The 18,274-nt window shown below is 38.6% G+C and overlaps 8 protein-coding genes across 8 annotated transcripts; 5 read left to right on the top strand and 3 right to left on the bottom strand.

The window, feature by feature from the left end:
• Positions 1–44: 44 nt before the first annotated feature.
• BATDEDRAFT_36851 (uncharacterized protein) lies at positions 45–764 on the top strand. The gene has a single exon (XM_006678009.1). The coding sequence runs from the start codon at positions 163–165 to the stop codon at positions 337–339; it is 177 nt and encodes a 58-aa protein (XP_006678072.1). The 5' UTR covers positions 45–162; the 3' UTR covers positions 340–764.
• Positions 765–1,096: 332 nt separating this feature from the next.
• On the bottom strand, positions 1,097–1,594 carry BATDEDRAFT_10556 (uncharacterized protein; the record flags this gene model as incomplete). Its single annotated transcript, XM_006677675.1, has 1 exon — positions 1,097–1,594. A coding segment is annotated over one exon (498 nt), but the record flags the coding sequence as incomplete, so codon positions are not given.
• Positions 1,595–4,648: 3,054 nt separating this feature from the next.
• On the bottom strand, positions 4,649–5,243 carry BATDEDRAFT_87883 (uncharacterized protein; the record flags this gene model as incomplete). The annotated part of the gene is made up of 2 exons (XM_006678087.1): positions 4,649–4,717; positions 5,061–5,243. The coding sequence occupies 2 exons, from the start codon at positions 5,241–5,243 to the stop codon at positions 4,649–4,651; spliced, it is 252 nt and encodes an 83-aa protein (XP_006678150.1).
• Positions 5,244–6,213: 970 nt separating this feature from the next.
• Positions 6,214–7,017, top strand: BATDEDRAFT_87678 (uncharacterized protein; the record flags this gene model as incomplete). Its single annotated transcript, XM_006678187.1, has 1 exon — positions 6,214–7,017. The coding sequence occupies one exon, from the start codon at positions 6,214–6,216 to the stop codon at positions 7,015–7,017; it is 804 nt and encodes a 267-aa protein (XP_006678250.1).
• Positions 7,018–7,212: 195 nt separating this feature from the next.
• On the top strand, positions 7,213–9,892 carry BATDEDRAFT_87533 (uncharacterized protein; the record flags this gene model as incomplete). Its single annotated transcript, XM_006678186.1, has 10 exons — positions 7,213–7,516; positions 7,693–7,886; positions 7,967–8,062; positions 8,133–8,273; positions 8,352–8,495; positions 8,573–8,701; positions 8,788–8,902; positions 8,968–9,218; positions 9,309–9,501; positions 9,587–9,892. The coding sequence occupies 10 exons, from the start codon at positions 7,213–7,215 to the stop codon at positions 9,760–9,762; spliced, it is 1,743 nt and encodes a 580-aa protein (XP_006678249.1). The 3' UTR covers positions 9,763–9,892.
• A 220-nt stretch (positions 9,893–10,112) lies between these two features.
• On the top strand, positions 10,113–11,228 carry BATDEDRAFT_24125 (uncharacterized protein; the record flags this gene model as incomplete). The annotated part of the gene is made up of 1 exon (XM_006677854.1): positions 10,113–11,228. The coding sequence occupies one exon, from the start codon at positions 10,113–10,115 to the stop codon at positions 11,226–11,228; it is 1,116 nt and encodes a 371-aa protein (XP_006677917.1).
• Positions 11,229–11,849: 621 nt separating this feature from the next.
• On the bottom strand, positions 11,850–12,776 carry BATDEDRAFT_24124 (uncharacterized protein; the record flags this gene model as incomplete). The annotated part of the gene is made up of 1 exon (XM_006677853.1): positions 11,850–12,776. One exon carries the CDS (start codon positions 12,774–12,776, stop codon positions 11,850–11,852), a length of 927 nt encoding a protein of 308 aa, XP_006677916.1.
• A 3,335-nt stretch (positions 12,777–16,111) lies between these two features.
• On the top strand, positions 16,112–18,129 carry BATDEDRAFT_24123 (uncharacterized protein; the record flags this gene model as incomplete). The annotated part of the gene is made up of 2 exons (XM_006677852.1): positions 16,112–16,661; positions 17,096–18,129. 2 exons carry the CDS (start codon positions 16,112–16,114, stop codon positions 18,127–18,129), a joined length of 1,584 nt encoding a protein of 527 aa, XP_006677915.1.
• Positions 18,130–18,274: the final 145 nt, after the last annotated feature.

The raw sequence follows: 18,274 nt of genomic DNA, 5'->3' as shown, positions 1-18,274 counted from the left end.
CATAAAGGCAATGCATTTTTAGGGACAATGAGCAAGTTGCTGTCTGAGAGAGTTTGAGGCAGCTCTGATGCAATTGGATCCTGTGTAGTGAATGCACACGTCAGCAGTCGGCGAAACATCTCCATTGCACTACGACCATCTGCCATTGTGTGCGGGACAGTCATGATAACAACAATACGATTGATATTTAAAGTAGCTGGGTCCATTGTAAGTAGGTCTGATTCAATGAGTGATGGCACTAGCAATCGGATCCGAGGCAGCTGGATTGGCGATGCTTTGACTTCATCAGCGCAGATACGACACAGTTGCTCTTTTGATGCGAGGTTCAATGTCTGCTGAACCAAAACAGTGGTGAAATTCATCGAGTCTTGGTCTGCATCATTCATTTCAAACACATAGTTGGGAGATTCATTGGTTCCGGTGTTGATTATAGTGGATGCCCAGAGTGGATATTCATGTTGCAGCTGTCTGGATGCTCTTACAAATGCTTCTTGAATTGCACTTACTGAAAATACTGACCGTTCTATATGGACTGAGCCACATACCACAATATTATTAGTGAATTTCTGCATCAGGTAGCTAGCCTCTTTTGCATTCAAGGGACGCTGACTATGTAGTGGTATCATTTGATAATAATTCGTCTATGTGTATGTAACCAAGATTTTGATTTGCAGCCGATTTATGTAAAATAGAACATTTGTATTTCATCTTGCAGTCATTGCCTCTTTGAAGTAAATAATAAATATTCGTTGTGTTTTCCTACTAGAGATTGATATTTTCAATTCTTCAAAACATAATGTCCATCATATAATACAAACTATAGTTTGAACGTGTCCTTTTTGCAGTCATTGCACAATCCAGATTTGACCTCGAATTCATCCATTGCAATCCACCTAATCATCTTAGTAAATCAACTTGGTCCGAGAAACTTGCAATTGTGTCCAATAGCTCAAATAAGTGTGTTTGAATATCTGATGCACTTTATTTGTCTTTGATGCAAGTTTAGCTCAGATAAACGTATGTTGATAAACTATTTTAACCCTACTGTGGTCAATACAAAACAAACTCTAATATTTACTGTCAATAATAAAATCAGTTATATTTGGAAAAATGCAGGCGTATTAGTAACAAAATACTCAATCACTCCGCATTTTGAATTCGCATCAATCAGATCCAGTTGGGGATCCTGTACGGCTGGTCTCAATAGCGTCGGTCCAAACACAACTCCTAGGTTTGAAGCAACCATTAAGTTTATCGGAGAATTTTGTTGTACTCGGTGTAAATGCCACATTACAAATGAAAGTGTGACAAAATGTTCCTTTGGAAGTTGAATCAAAATCTCTTTAAATGCAGCATCTCGCTCCTCGCCTGACCGTTTTTTTAATGCATCAAGAAAGCTATTGTAAAATTTGCTACATATAAGCGAATCAGGAAGCTCCCGGAAGAACTGCTTAAGAGCAGAGGTGATGGCAGTTACATCAATGTGGTTTTCTTCATCGTCAAAATCAAGATCCTCGCCTTTGTTGGCTGCTGACACAATTCGGTTAATTTGTGTCACTGGTCCTGATTTTCTGTATATCCCTTCATATGATATTCCTTTGAATAGATAATATTGGTTACTGTAGAACAGATGAAATCAATAGTTGAAGAAGCATACTGATAGAATCTACCTTTACGATCGACATAATCGATGCACTTTTTAACAAATTTGGGCACGTCAACCTCTTCTTGTTTGACTAGACTAATCAACTCTACACCAAATACCAATGATGTATCAACTGATATGTTGAAATGCATGATTGAGTGAGTGATTTGCTTTGTTTTTTCCACAAGGTAAATGTATTACATCTAAAGTCTCGCAACTTACCAAACACTTGCATGCTGGATTTGTTTTTTTGATTATGCATATTTGATATTGAGCATACACCAGTAACACTAGCAGAGCATTTACTATGGCAGTGGTACCCACACACTAAATCAATAAAATCATGTAGATCATAAGTCGGGCAGATTTAAAAGCTTAAGCACAAGACACTCGATCGCATACATACCGTCGCATCGCAGTTCCTTTCCCCATACTTTTTCTTGGCATAAATCGCATTTTCTTGGAGAAATGTAAGAATGTGGAAGGAATCGATGGTATGGCAATACTTGCTCAATATCACGAGCATTTTTAGGTCCTATAGTTTGGTGTTAATAAAACATTGAATTTATGCTTCAAATAGTCAGCGTGGTGGTAAAACATCACTTGCCTAATTTTGATCGACTTGGAGAAGCCTGAATGGTCAGAGCACTATATAAAGATGCATTCATGCCTGACATCATGGTATCATCTAGCGCACTTTGGGAAATCTGCAAATCTGACGGTTTCTTTACCGAATGATTTGTAGCCTTTACTAGATTGTTTTTCAATTCCTTGGCCCATTTTATAGTTTCCTTTCCAGCTTCGTTGGCTTTTCCTGTCATGGTTTGTGATCTTCCACGCTGCATGCGTTTGCTCTCTGTCGGGAGCTGACCTTTTGGACTGGTGTCACTAAACGCCGTTGGAGACGTATCCCGTTTATGGTCTGGAGACAGCAGCATTGTGCGCTTCTTGAAAGGCTCGGTCCCCCAAGCCTCTTGCGGTGACTCGTGTACGGGCGATACGTCGCCACTGCAGCGTGAAATTGGGAACGTATCCATTCGCTGTATGCGATGAGTGTTTAAATCAGAAGATTGATGTACAGGAGATGCAGATGGACTTGCTGTCATACCACCCACAGTAACCATGGTATAAATTGCAGTAATACGCTCCTTGGTTTGCTCAAGCTCTTTTTCAACAGTACTTTTTTGTTGAGAAAGTCGATCTATTTCTTCATTTAACTTGCTTCGGTTTTCGGAAAGATTGGCACTGTCTTGTTTAAATGTTTCAATTAATAAATCTACTTCACATTTTAGTGGGTGGGTGGCAAAATCTACTGATTGTGCTGGACATGCTGCATGATTGTAACTGCAATGCATTTTATCAAAAATGTGCATTCAGGTGTTAGCATGTATCAAAATACAGTTTTATAATAATCTAAATGCCTTGAATTACTTTTGGATAAGCCCGAATATTTTTTGAAACGAGTTTTGCACATCTTGAGACAAGACATCTGCTTGCATTTGCAGCAACTCTACTTCATCTCGTAAAGCCTGTCGTCGCAATGTCAGTTGTGCACATAAACTATCCAAATCCGAGGCTGTCTTCTCTTTTGAAATCGTTTGATGGTATGAATCAATCACTCCACTTAGTTTTTTGACCTTGAACTCTGCATCTTCCCTAAGCTGAATTTCCCATTTTAACTTGGCTTTAAGTTGATTCATCTCAACCTATTTAATAATAACAGACGAGTAATTGATGCATAAATACTAGAAAATTGAAGATGCAAACACAAAGGTTAAATTTAAATATTTACAAGATAATTATCTGATGGTGAACTAGATATGCTGTGTAATGGAGAAGGGTGATTGAAACCAACTGAACTTGCAGCACTGGTTATTACTTTTTCCTGATCACCTAAAATTAGCCATGTAAATTGTATTTCTTAATAAACCACATCAAAGTATACATTAAATAATGCTTATTGATAAAAAGTACCTGGCTCACTGATAAAACTACTTTTACTTTCATAATCAGATCCGATAGCACCAATTTCTTGAACGCTTTTATTACTACGTATCATATTCGTATTTTTTCTATTGAATGAAGAGTTTGCATCAAACGAATGTCGTGTAGGGAGCCCACTCGACGTATTACTGACTTTCAGTGTAGCTATATCCATCTGGTTTTTATCCAATGAATTCTGAAATGCTACTTTATCTGTCAATTGATTCGGTAATACTAATTCTTTATAAATATCATGAGAATAAACGTTACAGATTGGGTAATTATTAGTTTAAATATTTAAGCACGTGTAGATATTGCTTATCAAAGTTGCTACCTTGTGAAACGATAAATTCTCCAGTTTCAGATTTGTTCACATACTCAAATGAGGTGGGCCTGTAGATATATTCTTGTGATGGAAACACAATGGTTGGAATCGTATCTGGAGATATCTTGTTGTTGTTTTCAATGGTGATACCAGGCACCGGAATGTTGACTTGTTGAGCAGAAATTGCTATATTAAAAGGCTCGGCCGTCACTGGCTGTACCAACGCAGATGCAATGGTTTTTTGTTGCTCTGAAACTGGTGATGTTTGATCATTCTGCTTTGTAGCATCTCTGTTTATCTTTGTATCTGACGAGGAAATAACTGTAGATTTTAGCGGTAAAGCAAAGCTTGTCACAGTCTTGGTATCTTCATCGATACTCTTATCCGATTTGAAATTTATAAGTGAGAAATCACTTTCACATGCAGCGGAACTAGATGTTGGTACAGAAATAGACGCCGAAGATGAAGACCGAGAGAATTCAGCTTGAGGTTGGAACAAACTAGTCGTGTTGTGAGATATACTACCTAGTCGCGGTTGACATGACTGTTGCTTGAATAAAATGCCTCGAGCGGCTGTCGATGTTGCTGAAACTGCCATTGCCTGTCGTTGGGTTTGATAACACCCAAAACAATATATGCTCTAGTAACAACAATTTTTCAGCCATTATCTTGATTATCATTTTTGTGGAATATGTTCAAAGTTGCATAGTGTGACTTACTGTGCCAATCAATGCGTACTGAAGATCGGTTATGTGAAGATTGCACTATCAATATATTGGAATAAAAGTGGCTAGTAAATAAACCATGATTTTAAATTACATCCAGGAATAACTAGACAAGATTACTTTTCGACAGTATAAGCATGTATCATGGTATTGTAGATTTCCAACAATAATGGCGGAGTCATTGATACAATTTTTGCAACTCTGGCACTTGGCAACGCAATTTTGACACAGTAACTAATCAAGATGACATCAGTGTAAACACAGTGACAATAAGTCAGTATTTTGTGATAAATCTAGATATGGGCCTGTTGCCATATTGAATATAATAAATTTGGATCTACATTGAATGTGTTGTAAATTTTAGTTTAAAATCCAAACATACCTTTCCAGCTGTCAATGATGGAACAAGACTATTTTCTGGGTCAAGTTTTGTAGCGCAAGCAGAACAGTGAAAGCACCAGGAATGGTATTGAGCATCTTTAAAAATAATTGCTGCGCCAATTTCAAACCCCTGTCCACATGTTTTGCATGTGGATACGTTGGTACCAGATGGCTGTTCTGGCATGAATAGCTGCTATACCGAGTATAATAAGCAATTTGACTAAACTATAACTGGCTAAAGTAAAAATCAAATATTTCGAAGGAAAATGAAAATGTTACTAATCGCGAATGTCTATTGTAAAACCACCTTAATCAACTTTACAGCTGAAAGCAAAAAGGATGAGCAGTTTGGTGTGGTAATCCCATCACGTGGAACGCTTTCCATGAAACTCGTAAACCAAGAGATTGAGTATGGTGGTAGCCAAAAATAACAAACATTCATGATGATATATAAAAATGGCATTAATATATATCCTGGCATCTAAGTACGTAATCAAATAAAGCCAGTATCAGTCGTATTTACGTAAAATAGAACATTTGCATTTATCTGGCAATAATTCCTCTATTTTGCTTTGGAATAGCAGCGATTAAATATTCGTTTGGCTCTGCTACTAAACACTGCTTCTTTGATAAACATTTTAAATGTTTGAAATTGCACGCTGTACAAAACCATTTTTATTGAGTAGTTTTCAGCAGGGGTTAATAAGAAATTGGAGTTTTATATCTCGCGATATTGCTGTTTGTTGAATGGTTAGCAGGTCATGCTTAATTGGTGAATTTTGTCAAAAAGTTTAAAGAGTACTGTTGTTCAGTGGACTGACACTCATCATTTCATGAGATTGGTCGCTTACTATGTATTTTGGTATCCTTATTTAGTATTGCATTTTACGTGAATGTATAATGGAATGTTGCATTTTTTCAACTCATCGCAGTTATCCAGATATGTAAACATATTTGAAGGTAGTGCAAGTTTTCCATATTCAATTCAAAATGTCATGAACAATATACCAAACCAATGAATTATTTATCAATAATCGGAAAATGAAACTATCCAGATACAATTCTGTACTATCCTAAAATCCCATCGAGTTGAATGAATCTGTTGGTAGTATCTTGATACTCACATTCAACCTTTTAATTCTTGAACCAATTGTATGCGACAATTGAAACGGTTTGTATTTCGGAAACACTCCAAATCAGTGGTTATCAGTGAGTTTGGCCATTCATCGTATGGCTGTTACACATGGCCATCAGCAAAAGTGTTGGCAGCATTGCTAGTTCAATCAAAAAACAAGTACGCCGGAAAGCATATACTAGAGTTGGGTGCAGGCACCGCTCTTGCTGGATTGACACTTGCCAAAGTTGTTCATGCTGCAACTGTTGTTTTTACAGATCATCCCATGTACTCACAAGTGATACAGAATTTACAGTATGCAATTGAACTGAACCATGTACAAGATTACTGCACTGTTAAACCATTAATATGGGGTGACTTTTCAGGATCGATAGCACAACTGCTTCAATGCCATCCTGATGGATTTGATGTGATTATTGGTGCTGATGTCATGTACGACCCAAAGGACTTTGAGATTCTGCTTTCAACTGTATCAGTTATTCTAAAGGCGTCTCCACCCAATGCAGTGTTTTTGATGACATACCAGGAGCGAAGCTCACGCAGATCGATCCAATGGTTGCTGGACAAGTGGGGACTCTGCTGCCAACAAGTTCATTTGGATTTATTTGATACACTGGATTGGATGGAAGATATGATGATGATTCAAAGTTTGGAATCCTACAATGTTCGATCCACAGAGAATGAATGTCACAAAGATCAGTATGACATAGACGACATATGCAAGCTGCCTATTCAGCAGATCTCCAACGAAGAATCAAGCCATTCTCAATCAGGCATTACAAGTGTAATGACATTTGAGATTCGGCTTTGTCACACTGGCTAATGCCTGATAATAACTTGGACTTTGTTAATATAGAATATTGCATTGTCCAGCTTTTCTAAATGAATTGAAAGTTATAATACGGTTGGACTGTTGAAAATGGGTTGATGGCTTGTTCATGAGGAATGTCTTGAATAGATACGATCCAAGCATATTCTAACCTTGATGTATAACCAACATTTGAAGTTGCTTGTCAAGATGAGATGTGATATTGGCTGTTTACAAAGAACTAGCCACAAGGGATATCAGTCCATCACCACACAATCTACTCGTGCTGTAGTTTCGACTACTGCCAATAGAAGCTGGATACATCATCGTAACTCTTTATATCCAGCCTGCCAATCTATTCAGAGCAACCCAATTCACTCAAGATTCTTGAGAGCTTGTCTGTCCTCCTCACCCATTACTTCTGTCCATAAACTATCAACAAAAGTTCCAATTCCACCCAGCTCTACTGTTGAAAAATATTGGGACGATGTAATGTTGAACTCAAACTATCCTGGTGAGTACTATTGACGACTTGTAATATCTGAATGCACTGATTTCAGATTTGCTATTGGAATTCAACTTGCTGGATTCACTGTATTTCCAAAAACTTGCCAGTTGGATCATTACAATTTGGATTGTTTTACATTGACATCTAATATGCTCTTGTTGATTTCACAATTTGGTTTCTAGACTATTATACACTCGGATATCGAGATGAACCCCATTCCAGCACGAATGATGATGAATTGATGAATGTTCAAAACAATGAAAAAGGTGTTCGAAAACTAGTAGCTGGGGTTGTCAAGGCAAAACGAGAGGATGGAGATATCTGGCCATCGTTACTGACTCGTCAACTCTGCGAGTTTTATGAAAACCAAGATCTGGTACGTCTTGAAATCTACAATGACAACTGGTTTTGAAATGAATGTTTGGAATATTGGATTGACCCAATTGTGTATTGTAGACTGGACGATCTAAATTTTTGCATATACTGGCCAAGGATTTCTGTATTGATTTGCAGGAAACGGCATCTGCTGTACAGCAGTTTGAAGAATCGCTAGTAAGAGCAATCATACATGTTGATTTCACATTGCTCTAAATGATATTTGGTGCTGAGATATAAACTATAGTGCATGACAGATCGTACAGTTTTACGATCATCAGCAAGACTACGAGAAGCATTGATACCTGCTTACGATACTCTGTTTGCACGAATCAACCAACTTCCTGGTGGAATGCAGTTTCTTGTAAACATGCGAGCAGATATCTTGGTAAGTGTGCCAAAACAGTGCCATGTTTTATATAATTGGAGTATTCCAATATGAATATATTATTGAAACTGCTATCAGAGTATTTTGGATGGGGAGAGGACCAGTGTGCATTTGAAAGCACTTGGTGACTCTCTTAAAAACCGACTACAGGAGTGGTTTGGCATGGGATTCCTTGATTTGGAACGCATTACTTGGCACACACCGGCAAGCATACTTGAAAAGGTAGATTCTTGCGGATATTTTGCAACGCTTTACATTAATGTGATGAAATAGCTTATTTGCTAAATTGAATGGTTTAGATCATTTCCTATGAAGCTGTGCATGCTATTGGGTCGTGGGATGGTCTTAAACAGCGACTTGGTCCTGGTCGTCTTTGCTACTGCTTCTTCCATCGTGGTATTCCACAGGAACCACTTACATTTGTGCAGGTGTGTATCCCGATCATTTTAGTTTGCAATCTCATTTGCAGCACCTTGGCTAATCTATAGCCAACAACACATTGCTTGAGTAAAAGGTAGCACTTGTCAATGAAATATCGACTCGGATTCAAAATATACTGACAGATCCACATCCCGACACCAAGGATCCCACAGTTGCCATATTTTATTCTATTACATCATCTCAACGTGGTATGTGTTGAACAGTGCATGGTATTTGTGATGGCACGTAGTAGTTTAATGCATGTCATGTATAGGACTAGGAGGTGTGGATCTAGGCAATTTTTTGATCAAGCGTGTTGTCAAGGAAATCCAGTTGAATCACCCAACAATCACCACGTTTTCTACCTTGTCCCCAATTCCTGGATTCCGTTCCTGGCTTAAAACTATTGTGAATGGTGAATTAACCGGTGTTTCCAATGCAAGCCATGAACCACTTTTACTTTCAAGCGAGATTGAGCAACTTGAGAAATTGTGGCCATCTCGGTCATCACTCGAGTCATTGCAGGTAGGGATGTTAAAGTGCATTGTCTAGTTTAAATACCTGGATCAAGTTTGGTTTGTATTGTATGCTAAATCACTGTTTGGATCGCTTTAGATGATATCCGAGGATACTCGATGGCTTGATGATCCAGACTTGTCACGTCACTATCAACCCATGATTGAACGGCTGTGCTCTCAATATTTAATTCTGGAAAGCAAGCGATCGTTTGCGCTAGATCCAGTTGGAAACTTTCATCTTCGAAATGGAGCAGCTATCCATCAATTAAACTGGAGAGCAGACACTTCAGGTATGTTGTCGAGATTGGACAAGCTGTTATTGGTTTGGTCAGTGCTTACCTTTGTTTTCTACAACTATTGGAATGTAATTGTTAGATAAAGGCACCAAGCAGTCATTTGGCATGATGGTCAATTATATCTATAACCTGGATGATGTTGAAGCAAATAATCAGCAGTATTTACTTGATGGGATCATTGCTGTATCAAATAACCCAGTTCAACCTGCACTTGAATGGGCATTTTCCAAAATGCGGAAACGCCATACAGATTGATAGTCAAGATGAAATATCTGGCTTTTCGTTGCTGGTGATGCAATCAGTGATATTGATCAACTCGATACATTTCAGGGTTTATCAAATAAACAGCATATCTTGATGTGCTTGAAGCCATCAATAACCCAGACCTGTATGACTGTTGATTAGCCATTCAAATTGTAGCAATGGAGAAATTTGACATTTTCAAAACAGAATTTTGTAACTAGACAATTTATTAAATGTTTTTTGCAGATGAAATATTGTTGAATGTCTTGTTATATATTCAACCACATGTTCCATTACAGACGGATAGCCTGTGGAATGAACAAACCGCTGATCCTCGAGTGAGCTACACTGCATGGTCCACTATGCCTTTGATGCACACGTCCAATCCAGCAATGCAGCAGTATTCCAATGCTGACCAACTATCCGAACCCATTCAGAACAATATGTTCCAACTGAGCGGATTCCATCGAAACATCAATAGAGCCATAAATAATCAAGCACCGGATATGCTCATTTTTGGTGGAGTGTGTCGACAATGGCGAAGAGTGACGATGTTGCATTCCTTTTGGACTGAGTTGGCATGGCATCGACTGCTTCCTCGTCGTCCATTACACAAACCAGCACGAGATATTTCACAGTTTCTGGAATGCATGGCAGCAGAACCATCTAGATTGGTCCGTATTCGACACATTCATCTTGATTTGCTTTGTTGGCATCATATTTTAGAATCATCCCGACTCTCGTCTATCCTACATCGAATCCACTGTCCACATCGAGTGCATACCGTTGTCTTGAGAATGCGGTGGGATGCCAATGGTGATCCCAATCTTATCAAAACCATCTCGAAACGGTTTTCTCACTGTAATAGACTTTATATACAAGGAGGTCAAGGCTATATCCGAGGTAGTCAACACATGCATAAGTTTAATCTCAACCCTACTGGTGGTGCGCTATATGGACTCGACAACAAAGCTGCACGTATGATTGCCAGATCCATGACCCATCTTACACATCTTTTTCTCGATGGATTTGGCGAAAATAGTTTCTCATGGAGTGGATTTGTACGAGTTCTTGAAGCCAACCAAGCAATTACTTCGTTATCTGTAGGGATTGTGCGGAATGGTATACATTTGAACGACATTGCACGGATCTTGCCTAAACTCAAGCAGCTTTCTGTGCAATTTCATGTGAAGTTGCCTGGATCGTCGTCGTTTGTAATGAATAATGAGCAAGGGCCGTTGGGACTGCATTTGGATTTTATTGCACATACAAATAGAAAGTGTGTGCCGCACCTGTATGGAGATCTGAATGGATTCCAATCTCTCGAGTGTCTTGCATTTCATGATACGAATGGATCCGAAGAAATGTCATCATCAATCATTACTCGACTATTGGATACTCTTCCAAATGGAAAAATGATACCTCCTAAAATGGCACACTGTCGTCAATCATCTTCGCTGCGATTGTTACTTGGCTAAACAAAGTAGCTGATGGTTGGAATTAGTTAACTAATGAATATATTTGGTTTACGTATTAGTTGTTGACATCGAATGCGCGATATCAACAGTTGGAATATGGTATACTGCTGCAAGTATATGATGGTCTACATTCCATTAGCATATCTGATCATATTGTTGGCATTGTATATTCAACATGTGATACTTGACACACGACAAAGTTGATACTGTGACTGATGTGTGTGATCAGTCAAGCTATTGATGCAACTATTGACACCACAATCAACGAGTCAAATCAGTCAAATTGATCGGATCTGATATCAACACACATGATTATTGTTGGTATTGGTGTTGCATGTGCCAATACGACATGTCAAGCAATATCATATCGACACAATACATACATGCATGTCAGCATCATCAATGTGTACAACTATGCAATATACAATCAACTGTATTGTATTGTATTGGAAATACAAGTGTTGATGTACAATATGATATCATGCCAACCAAAACTGGAATAATCAGATACAATATTAAACGGCAAGTGATAACTGTATTTTATTTTATTCTATTTTATTTAACCGAAAATCCAATTGAATCAGTCGGAATGAGTTCAAATTAGCATTCAAATCAATTGAATCAATCCGAATCTTCAGAGTCGGATTGATTTGAAAGTGATTTAAGCTCTTCTCTATGTTTAGCACTTCCTTTTGGATGGGAGGATTTGTGAGTTTTCTGCACACGAGAATATTTGTGAGATCTTTGTCCACCAGAAGGATGTTTGGGGGCCTTATGTTTACCGGAAGATGCTTTAGTAGATTGAACTGTAGGTGTTTGACTCGATAATGAGAGCGAACTTTCATGATGTTGTGGACTCTGGATTCCACTAGTAGAGGGTTGCTCAGGTTGCTCGAGTTTCTTAGGTTGCTCAGATTTCTTAGGTTGCTCGGGTTCTAGTTGTTGGCCAGATACGAGAGCTTCAAATTCTTTGACGAGTTTCATAAACATGAAATCCGATTCCAAAAGTTGCATGTAATCCTCGACTGATTCTGCACTAATATGCTTTCCGAACAGGGACTTCACGAGCTCATTTTTGATTTTAGTGAGCTGCGAGCGAATTCCAGAATTGTCCCAATAAGACTCCATACACTTTTTTTCAAGCTGGATAAGAACGGAATGTTGTTCTGCAAGCCAAGAATTGGCTTTTTTGACGTCTTCCTCATACTTTGAACCTTGCTTGCTTTTGTGAGATTTATCCATCAAATCTTCAAGCTCATCACCTAGCTGTTTTACCAATTTTTCTTGAGAAAATATTAAAGATTCTGTCGAGTCGCACATTGCCTTTGCCTCATTATGCTGTTTATTCACTCGTGCGTATTCTTTGATCAAATTCATGCCCTCTTCTGAAAGTTGGTCAAAATCAATCCAGCCTGTAGTTTGTGCACTGGGAACAGCTGTTGAAGTGCTAGATTCAACACTTGTAGTCGCGCTGGGATTAACTGGTTTGGCGACAGTAACTGAGCAGATGGCCAGAATTGATGATAAAACGGTGATTGCGAGTTTCATTGTATTGATTTGATCAAGTTGTGGATGATTGTTATCTGACAAGTCGGGTTTATATCGTATTTATATTCGTTGTTCAGGGAATAGTGTTAAAAGCATGTTCCCTGGATGATCGTCCTAAGGAACTAGTGTTGCTGTCAGGGTTGGTGTTGACTTGCTATCGACGTCAAAGTTTAAGGGACATCCCTTTATATGATCACCCATAATCTTGATTGAGCCGCTGTTCGGCTATGCATTGAACACCATACGATTGATCGATTGTGTGTTCATCACCCTTCCACCCTGAAAATAGCTAGTGAACTACAGTAGTCAAATATAGATCAAGTAGGGCTATATGCAACTGGGCTGACACTCAGTTGTTAGACGGTCATCAATATCCGCTGTGATATTTTATGCTTTTCAAAGTAGCAAGTGATTGACATGATTCAAACATGTGGTTTAGTAATATTTTGCATTCAACTCGACATGATCAATCATCACTACACATTGTACAGTAATTCAATCAATCAACTGAATCAATACAATGCAGTTCATGTTGTAACCACAATGTCACATTGATGATCAGTGACTTGCAACTGTTGTGTTGGCATTGCATGTTGTGTGTTACTATATCAATATCGATTGTCACTATATAGTTGTATCAACCACACATCATGATCATATGTCATGGTTGACTCGTATTCTGGATTGATGCACTCATTCCATTGTATTGTATTCCATCACTCGAACACAAACATCGTATGACTTGTTGATTGCTAATACCCACATTGATCGAATATAGCCTGATTGTGATGGTGGTTGTCGATCTGATGGTCAACCTGATGATCGTGTTGGTGTATTTGGATTGATATATTGGATACATGTGTCGAGTATATACATCTGAGTGATCAAATCATACATTGTATATGCATACGATTCACACCAGTTGCGTTGATCAGCATGTGTCATCTGGTCAATATCGTCAAATCTGATTATACACTCATTTGACATGTGCATCTGGACAGTGATCATTGTACAATCCAGGATGTTGTGCAAACCATATATGACCAGTCATGTCAAACATCCAACCAAACTCGATTAGTCCGAGTATTGATCAACAACTGCAATCAATATCAAACTACCGTGCACAATCGATTTCAGTCCACACCAGCTATAGTCAATTACAAATGTCACGGTGTATGCTGCATTTGAATACATATCATGATGGCCAATGTCAACCACACACAGCTGGTAATGCATGACCAATGATAGCATTCGACGACCACAACGATCGATACCAACCATACCGAGTGAGTTGATACATTGCATTGACATCGAATGCGCGATATCAATAGTTGGAATATGGTATACTGCTGCAAGTATATGATGGTCTACATTCCATTAGCATATCTGATCATATTGTTGGCATTGTATATTCAACATGTGATACTTGACACACGACAAAGTTGATACTGCAACTGATGTGTGTGATCAGTCAGGCTATTGATGCAACCTTTTGATAGCACAATCAACGAGTCAAACCAGTCAAATTGGTCAGATCTGATATCAACACACATTACTATTGTTGGTATTGGTGTTGCATGTGTCAATACGACATGTCAAGCAATATCATATCGACACTATACATACATGCATATCTGCATCATCAATGTGTACAATTATGCAATATACAATCAACTGTATTGTATTGTATTGTAAATACAAGTGTCAATGTACAATATGATATCATGCCAACCAAAACTGGAATAATCAGATACAATATTAAACGGCGATTGTATTGTATTGTATTCAAACAAAAATACAACATATTCGGTTGAAACCAATACAGATTAGCAATCAAATCAAATCAATCAGATGAATCTTCATGTTTGGGTTGACCCTACTCATCACACATATCACTGTGTACCACACGAAACTCTCTGTACACCGAACGTTGTTTGATCAGTTTGAGTGCGTTGAGCTATATGCGTATCAATCATATCGGGTGTAGACTACCATCATCTTGACACAACGTTCATGATCCATGGACCCATTATCACAATCATGACATCAATCAGCCGACCGTGTAATTGTGTCATTGTATGATTAGCGATCAAGCCATATACTAACCACTTGCCAACATCTACACATGAATTATTGTGCTGTTGGACATTACACACGATGGATAGCACGAGTGTTGTATCTGACTGATCTGATTGACATTACATGTATGAATACAATCACATTTGGGTTTGACAACATCGGAATGTTGATGTTCAAGTTGAATACTCGGTATTGGAATTCAGACATTTAGTTTGATGAACCATATCATGATCGCATAGTTCAGTCACGATCCAATTGACACAAACAGTCGAGTTGTGTAGTTTGGTTTCAGCTCGACACATTTTTATTGTCAATCTCGGACAGAACATCAAAAGTGAATCAAGATCAACTGAAACAATCAACAGATTGGATTCAGTATGTGTAGTCACACTGGGTTGCATATACTGACCACAGTAAACAACTCGAGTGCCATTTTACTGGATCCAAGCAAGTTGTCATTCAACAAGTAGGTCTTGCATTGTATTGTATTTATGTTGTCAAGTATGATTGAATGTTGAATGGTCATTGCAACCAATTGGTGTTATTGTTATCAATGTCAAAGTGTAAACTGATGTCCATGTTAATGTATATGATGGTGTCTAATGTTGGTTGAACTGCAGACTATGCACTCAAATATGGTTGATTGATTGTGTAATGTTGTACAAACAACAGGTAAATCAAGCTGTCAAACACAGACCAAGTATGACAATGGAATATCGGTCATTCATGTATTGGATGGTCAACGTATTTTACAGACATCATTGCTTGTTGATCATGTCATGACCAATATTGATTGTGTAGTTCAGAGTTTACAATGATTGCGAGTATGGTATACAGTGATGATCGGTTCAAAGTATCACATCGATTAAACAACCAACTTGCACAATGCATGCAATCACCAAACCATCAAGTCAAAATGACAGCAAGCCATGATTGATATTGATCAAATGATTGAAATTCAACTCATCTAGTGTCGATATGTATGTAGGCGATATACACAGTTGCTCAATCATGAGTATAACTGCAGCGTCGAGTTTATAGTCGATATGGTTACGAGTTCGATCAACAAGTGTCCACATTGTCGACTGGCCTATTATCGACCGTTTGCAGTGATATTGACGATGAAAGTGTATGTTTACAACAATACAGTATTGAATCAGTTTGGATAGCGTGTCGAGTTTTGTTTTGTTGATTGTATACTTGACATTGGACTAAGAGCATGCATAATCTGGATAGCTGGAACAATTGCATCCAATATGCGGGAGTTTCCTGTATCGCTTGTACGATCGTTGGTTTTTGAGCAATTGACAATATCGATGTGTGATGCTGGGGTATGGGGAATATTTGTACATATGTTTGATTATGTCAACGACATGATTGAGAAATCTACAAACAAGGACGAGATGATCAAGGTGTTTCGAGAATATGGAATTGTGAACCAACTCAACACTGTTCTTTCATGTAGAGATATGGATTTGTGTGACTATGATGGTACTGTAAAACTAATCAAAACACTTGCTGATTTTGCCGACAATCATCCCGACAGTTCAATACGTACCGAGTTGGAGCAAGGCGGGATATTTGAAAGTCTAATGGCTATTGTACAATCGGATACTGACTGCAATGGAAAAAGGGTTGCTGGCCAGATCATTGAAACGTGCTTTCAGCATCGGGTTCATGTTGCTAATTCGAGCATTCAGCCATACGACAACAATGCCGAAATTGATATGAAATCTGGAATGGCCGGATATGTACATGGAGATGCACGCACACTTGTCGAGATGCGGTATATCCAGTATATGCAATGTATACTTTGCAAACCCATGTGGTGGATCGATATCACAAACCAGCATATTGTGGAGCAATGGAGGGCTGACTCACTCGATCGGAATATATCACCATCAACATTTAATCTTGCATTGGAACAACTCGGGTTTTTGTCAAACAGCTTGTTTGTAATGGCAGTGATGGATTTGGTACAATTGTCCCAGGACCTGTTGAACTGACGTATATACTGGACAATGGCATACCTGACAATGTATACACGCGATTGATGACAAATGTATCGGATATTGAACATGGATCAAATCACAACACTGGTCAAATGGTGCACAATCTGATTGATGCATCAATGTACAGTGCTGTATATGGACAAACGATGATTGTACCACTGAGTATACGACTCGAATACACCACAATGGTACCATGCGATATATTGTTATCGACTCGACTTATTTCAGATACGCCCATCACTGACAGCAGTTCCAAGTTTATATCACGCAAGTTCCAATGTCTTCCGAGTGAATTCTGTGTCGAACAGGATGGCAGTGTGACCATCAACTCATACATCAACAATCTGAATCCGATATGGCATCGAGACATGTACAAATGCATTGCCAAAATATTCAAATGTTTTGTCCCGATGTTTGAAAGTCTGTTCAGAACGATGGATCCAATGTTCAAATATATTGATATTCACAATGGCACAAAGGGATATGAACCATCAAGCCAATCAAGTCGTGGTGGTATGGAACCATACACTCGAGTCATTCGTCCCGTGTATGTACCAACACTTCCGAAACATTTCAAATCCAAATATGAATCAGCAAAGCCAGTGTCACTGCGTGGTCGTAATCTACAAGTCATTGTCAAACTCACCAACATTCAACTGACACCATCCAAACCTAAATACGACGAGGGAAACTGGCACATTGAAGGTCCAATTAACGAATCGATTGTTGCAACTGGACTGTATTACTACGACGTGGAAAATATCACCACACCCGAACTCGATTTCCGCGAGGCTGTTGATCGGGTTGATCGTCAAAAAGCATCTGATATGTATTGGAAAGATGTGTATGGCATTATTGATCTAGAATCACCACGCAGTCAGTATATAGGATCGCTTGAAGTATCAAATGGTCGATGTGTAGTTTATCCCAATCGATACCAACACAAAGAACAATCATTTGAACTTGCAGATCCAACTCAACCAGGACACTGCAAGATTCTGACATTTTTTGTAGTGAATCCATCTCGTCGGATTGTTTCGACTGCGCATGTGGCTCCACAACAACCACAATGGTACAACTCGAGTCTTGACAAGACACACATACTGCCTGAACTGTGGAATGATATCACGCAGTATATTCAAGGTGTTCAATCACCAGCTGAAGCCAAACACTATCGAGATGAATTGACAAGCGACCAAACTCGAATCACAGCAGCATACAAGGACATATATGAGCGAGTGTATAATCTTGGTTTATTGTGAGGTTGTGATTTTACAACAATGAGTTGCAATGGTTTGATATGAACATGATAACTCGGACTCTATTCAGTCGGATCAACTCGACTACAATTGGTCGTGTATATTATGATTGGCACGAACAATTGTAGTTGAACTCGAATACAGATTG

The sequence above is a fragment of the Batrachochytrium dendrobatidis genome (assembly GCF_000203795.2).
Source record: "Batrachochytrium dendrobatidis JAM81 unplaced genomic scaffold BATDEscaffold_4, whole genome shotgun sequence".
NCBI classification, from domain to species: Eukaryota; Fungi; Chytridiomycota; class Chytridiomycetes; order Rhizophydiales; genus Batrachochytrium; species Batrachochytrium dendrobatidis.
The sequence above is the reverse complement of the archived record's forward strand: the minus strand, read 5'-3'. Positions and strand labels throughout refer to the sequence as shown.

What these genes read in the sequence shown, in the direction of transcription:
- BATDEDRAFT_36851 (XM_006678009.1), top strand. Translation starts at nt 163, where the DNA reads ATGATAACAACAATACGATTGATATTTAAAGTAGCTGGGTCCATTGTA.